General features: G+C 49.4%; 1 protein-coding gene across 1 annotated transcript in view; it reads right to left on the bottom strand.

Annotated features, from left to right (window-relative positions):
* Window positions 1-3,081, bottom strand: part of GPR83 (G protein-coupled receptor 83) — a 14,472-nt gene extending 11,391 nt beyond the window's left edge. The window contains exon 1 of the mRNA XM_011374751.2: window positions 2,494-3,081. Within this exon, the coding sequence (XP_011373053.1) occupies window positions 2,494-2,877 (384 nt within the window). The 5' untranslated portion in view covers window positions 2,878-3,081. The remainder of the gene's footprint in view (window positions 1-2,493) is intronic.
* Between the last annotated feature and the right edge of the window lie 2,564 nt (window positions 3,082-5,645).

Here is a 5,645-nt window from a genome sequence, read left to right as displayed (position 1 = left end):
GACCATTATAGCCTCCCGAAAGCGTTCCTTTACTCTTGTCCCCTTGTAACTCACAATGCTGACAGTATTTTTCTTAACCATATTGTCAACTTCATGGTGAGAATCATCATGGCCCTGAGGACAGAGCCAGATGCCTTATGAGTATCCAGGCCCATTCACAACGTGGCCCCAGCCTTCCTTCCCAGACCACCTCTGCTTCCCCTCTGCCTTGCCGGCTCCTTCCTGCTGCCACTCTTGCTTCCTCAACACACCATGAACTTTGATGCCCCTATCTTTGTTCTTCCAGGTCCCTCTGCCTGCATTGAGCATTCATCTCTACCTGGAAAATCCCCATGCATCCCGGCCCCTTTGAAATGTTAGGTTCTTTGTTAGGTCATGGGACTCTGGCAGGTCAGAATGAATAACTCCCTCCTCCAGGATCTACCACATTCTGTGTATGTCTCTGCCATGGGAACTGCAAATAATTGTTCACTTTTCTCTCAATGACCAGAGCCAGATTTTATGCTGATGGAGTGTGTAAAGAGGACAGCAAGGGAGACCAGGGAGGAAGGATATTGTCACCAACCAGCCTGAAGGCAGGAGGTCTTATCCAGTGGAGGAGCCTGGCTGAGGCCTTAGAAGACCCTCCCGCCAACGCTTTCACTCTCCCTGGTTAAACTGGAGCAGTTACATGGGTAAGGTTGAAGGCCAAGCTGCTCTGGAGCAACCTGGAAGGGGTGCTGGGTTCTCAGAACCTTGAAATCTCCTCTCTCACAGAAGAGCCTCCTTTCAGGGGAAGGGGCTGTCAGCTTTCAGTTGCAGCCTAGCCTGGGGTCCATGGCCTCCCTTCCCACACACCCTCATGTCTGTTGCAGGTCTATTCACGCACTCTGCTCTGGGCAGCAGCACAAGACCATGTGCTAGGACCCTCCAGTTCCCATCTTGGGTGGCTCAGGCCAACCCCAGCATTGTAGAATGGGGGAAGAGCCAGAGATGTACTCTCCTGTGCTTTGTGCAGCAGGGGGAAGAGTGTGTATGTGGTGTGGGTGGGGAGAGGGAGTTTTTAGAAGACCCTTTGTCCTTGGCTAGTGCCCAGAGGATCTTGAGTGGCCAGGATTCCTTTAGAGATAGGATGGAAGGGGGACAGGAAAAGCCCAAGGTTTGATGTAGTGGAAGCTTAACATGGGCCAAGAGTGCCCCCTGTCCATGGTTGGGTGGCTTTGTAGACAGACCTCTGGATTTGAGTCAGGAGGAGTAATTCTCATCCTGGCTCTGCCAATTACTAGCTAAGTGACCTTGGACAGGGATTGAATATCTCTGTGCCTTAGTTTCCTCATCTGCAAAATGTGAATAATGTTCTCATAAGTGAGGACAAGAGAAATAATATAATTTTAAGATAAAACAAAAACAAACAGAGAGACAATGAGAGCGAGAGATGACTAGATACTGCTTTGGAAATGACTCAGAAAACAATAAAGTTATTCCACAAATTGAAAAAATGTAATTCGTGCTAAAAAACATAAACTCTAGCTGTCATGCTTGCTCAGTCATAGCTCTCACGGTCTCAAATCATCCATGAGCAGCACACTCCCAAATCATGGAGGGACAGAAACGACACCACTAATGCCAAGCGGCCAGGGCTTCAGGGGTAGGCTCACCAGCTACCCGTATGCAAATGCCCCCAGCTTGCCCTAGCAAGGAGCCCAAGCCCACCTCACCTTCACCTCTCCCCCAACAAAGATTTCATGCACAGCCTCACTGTCAAAACACAGAAGAGAAATGTAGTTTAAATGAGTAGTCTAGGAAAATGCACTTAAGCTTCCATTAACATTTAGCAATTGGTACTTCCAGCTGTGGCACAAGGCAGCATCCCATGGCAGGGGAGGGTATTTAATGGGCTGCACTTTGGTGTGTGGGGAAGATGACCTAACAATCTCTGCTGACATTTCAAGCAGCTTTGATTTACTGCCCAATTATCATACTCAGTGACATTAAATAGGAAATGGTCATTCATTCACGACTGCTTGCAGACATTTGAATCGTTGATCTCAATGCCACCAGCTACAGAACAAAAAATGAGATAGGAAGAAAGAGCCATAGGGAAAGGTAAGGAGAGAGATAGAGACGGGCAAACCAAGAGGCACAGAAAAACGGTCACAGAGAGGAAAAAAGATGAAGATGCACAGAGAGAGACAGAGAGAGACAGACTTCCAAAAGAGACACACAGAGAGAGACAAACAGAATGACAGAGAGACGGAGACTGACAAAAAGACTAAGAGCCAGAAAAACAGAGGAGAGTGTTGAGAAATAAGAAATGAGAGGGCAAGAGAGAAAAGAAACTAAGATGAAGACAGGAAGACAGGCAGAAAAGGAGACACAGAGACAGAAATGAGGAGGAGAGAAATAGTGGTGGTGGGAAGACAGAGAGGACAGAGAGGAGGACAGAGAGAAGAGAGAATTGAGAGCTAAGAGCCCGAGAAAGAGCAGGGAGCCGGCCCAGAGCCCCCTCCTTACCAAAGTGAATGGGGTGTTGAGCAGCGTGATCATTAGGTCTGCGACGGCCAGGTTGACGATGAAGAGGCTGGTGGCCGAGTGCATTCGCTGGTTCTTGAAGATGACATGACAGACCAGGACGTTGCCAAAGATCGAGAAGATGATGATGAAGGAGTAAGCCACGATGAGCAAGGCTTTCACCGTCGGGTTCTGGGACTCGGCCCCGTAGCGCCGCCGGCCCACAAAGTTCTGCCAGTCCGAGAAGGTGTAGTTGTTCCAGAAGAAGTGCGAGGCGTTGGGTGTGTCCAGGGCCGCCGCCAGGCCCCGCTCGTCCACCTGGCTCTCGGAGCGCTCCGCGGCTCGCACCAAGGGCAGGAGGACGAGCAGCACGCAGTGAGGGACCATAGTGCAGGAGCCACCGCGCCCGGGACCGTGCTGTCTGGACGTCCCCACCAGGTTGCGGGCGGGCGCGCGCGCGCGCGCGCGGAGAGGTGCGCGGGCTGTGCGGGGAGGGACCCCTGGGCCTCTCAGCGCCCCGGCCCGGCGCCCGCTCGCCGCCGGCCTCCCGCTTCGGATCCGCACGCTCGTGGCTCGTGCCGCACTTTTCTGTGCTTGCGCCCCCGGCTGCGAGCGAGCGCCTCCCCCGATTGGGCAGCGCGGCGTCTCTGGCGGCGACGGTGACGCGCCCCAGCTCCGCCAGCTCCGCGGCTGCTCCCCCACCCCCAGCGCGCTCCCACCCGAGAACTAAAACTCCTGCAGCGCGTCCAAGGCACGCTCGTCTGTTGGGTTCTGCTCAAGTCTCCTTCTTGAAAAGGGAGCAGGAAGCAGCCTTGAGGGTGAGCTGGGATTGTGTGGGGGTGCACTGCCTGCTCCACGGGCTCCCTGGTTAGCGACTGGGATAAATTCCACTGGTTTCCGTCTGAGCTTCAGCCTGGGCATGGTTCCAGAATTGAGGTGGATCCCTGAGTCCTGACGGTTCCGGAATCAAGGTGAACAATGAAATAGATGTTAGTTTCTTCTAGCCCCTTTAGTGACCAGACTTCAGACGTGCTTCTTAAGTTTTCTTTTTTTTTAATTATTATTATTTCTTTCCATTTATTCAGATTTAATGTGGGAAGCTTTGTTTTCCAAGGAAACTCTTAAAAGCAGGAAACTCTTCTGACAGGATCAAAGAATCCGAAGAGATAAGTAGTATGTGCCCACTTTTCGGCTAACAGTTTTCCGCCATGGAAGTTTTTGAACCTGTAGTCAGAGACATTACCTACGTTTTTTGTCCCCTATTTTTTTTTCCAGGAAATCTTGATACAGCGCTCACCCCTTTCACTCCCAGTTACCCCTGCCTGGCCACCCACCCACCTGATCCTGCGGAATCAAGATCGAATCCCAGCTTTATCATTTCCTGTGAAATCCCGGACACGTTGTTTAACTTTTTTGGCCTTGGTAAAGAGTTTTCCTTTTTCTATATGTGGGGTTTTCAGAGACCCCTGTATGGATCTCCCACCACATTGCTCTCTGGTGCTGGGATGCAGTAATTGGTCGACTATATTAAATGCCCCATCATCCCTATTCTAATGGCAAACCCCATGTAGATTCTTTCTCTTGTCATCTTACCCTACAGAGCACTGCTGTTAGGTTGGGAATCTATCAAATGACTCAAGCCCAGCTACTGTCTGAGGTGTCCACTTGGCCCAGGGAAAAGCCGGCACGTTTGTCACACCCAAACCCTGGAGAACAGGCACCTCCCACCAAAGTCTTCTTTTCCCCTGGGCCATAAGGGGAAACCCCAGTCACTTCTGACTTTGGAACTTTTCCAAAAAAGTTAGACATCCGCTTTTGTACCCTCTCAAACTCCAGGGACACAGGTCAGGCTCTACTATTAATCACCAGTTAGAAAATGGTTTAAGCGTCACCATAGTAAAATACAAGGTACAGTTATCCAGGTCAGAAGGAGTCAGGAAAGTCTTCTCAGAGGAAGTGACACTTCAGCTCAGTCCTAAAGGCCCAAGCAAGAGACTGTTAGATTATGAAAGAGGAGACACGGGAAAGAAGATGGAGTACTCTGTAAGGAAGGAATCATGGTACATGCAAAGACATGAAGTGAGTATGACTATGGCACATTCAACAACTGCAGGAGTGTAAAGGATAGAGTGTGTTTTCCAAGACAATAAGTAGAGAGAGAGGCCTTGAGAGGTAGGCAGTGGCCTGAACAGCAAGGGCCCCACCAGTTTTGAAATCTTCATAAGGATTTGAATGATTTCCGGAGAGCAACAGGAATTCACAGAAGGGCTGTAAGTAGAGACTAACAAGATCAGATTTGCATTTGGGAAAGAATACTCTAGCAACTTAATGGAACACAGGAGCTGGGGCTTGAGACAAGAGGTTTGAAGGCTGTTCAAGTGATGTAAGGGCAGAAGTGAGACCTGAATCAAGGTGCTGGCTATGGGAGGGCAGCCAGGTTGACAGATTGGAGGGAAGAATCAAGATTGCCAAGTTTTCAGTTTGAAGACACACACACACACACACACACACACACACACACACACACACACACACACCACGAAAGATCCTCCTTTGACCCCTCCTAGATATTTTGGCCTAATTCTCTCAGTTGTTTTATCAGCAAGTTCAAAAAAGTCCACTCTTGCCTCCAATTTTTCACCTTGCATTCCCTCTTTAAGCAGCTATGTGTAGGTAAAGAGGATGGTAAGCAGATGTCCTTTACTTCTGCTAATGGACCTGGCAGATCTCACAGAATTATGTGATTAGAATAGGGGATTATGTGACTGATGCAAGGAGAAGGGACAGGGTGCCAGACAGCTTAAATAACAAATAGGTTTGTTGCTACGAGGGGGGCAGAAAGAAGATGCTATAAATATGTAACACGAGAGCTTAGATAGACTTGATGCTCCATCAAGATAACTTGGTGTCATCTGGGGGAGGCAAAGCTGGAATGTGATGCTAATTTAGAAAATAGAAAGCATGTACAGGCAGAAGAGGGCTAGTCAGCATCAAGCACAGAGGAAGGTATCAAAGGTAAGTAGGTATAATCTAAACCATTTAACTAATGATTCGGCTTTGATTCCTTATTCACCATGCCCACCTGGCAGGTGTGAGGGCTAGGTGCCTGAAACTTTCTCTCTGAAAGATGAGGTTGTATTTTAGTTCTTAGCTTT

This window comes from Pteropus vampyrus, unplaced genomic scaffold (assembly GCF_000151845.1).
Source record: "Pteropus vampyrus isolate Shadow unplaced genomic scaffold, Pvam_2.0 Scaffold254, whole genome shotgun sequence".
NCBI lineage: Eukaryota > Metazoa > Chordata > Mammalia > Chiroptera > Pteropodidae > Pteropus > Pteropus vampyrus.
Note: the sequence above shows the minus strand (reverse complement) of the source record. Positions and strands in the feature narration are given on the sequence as shown.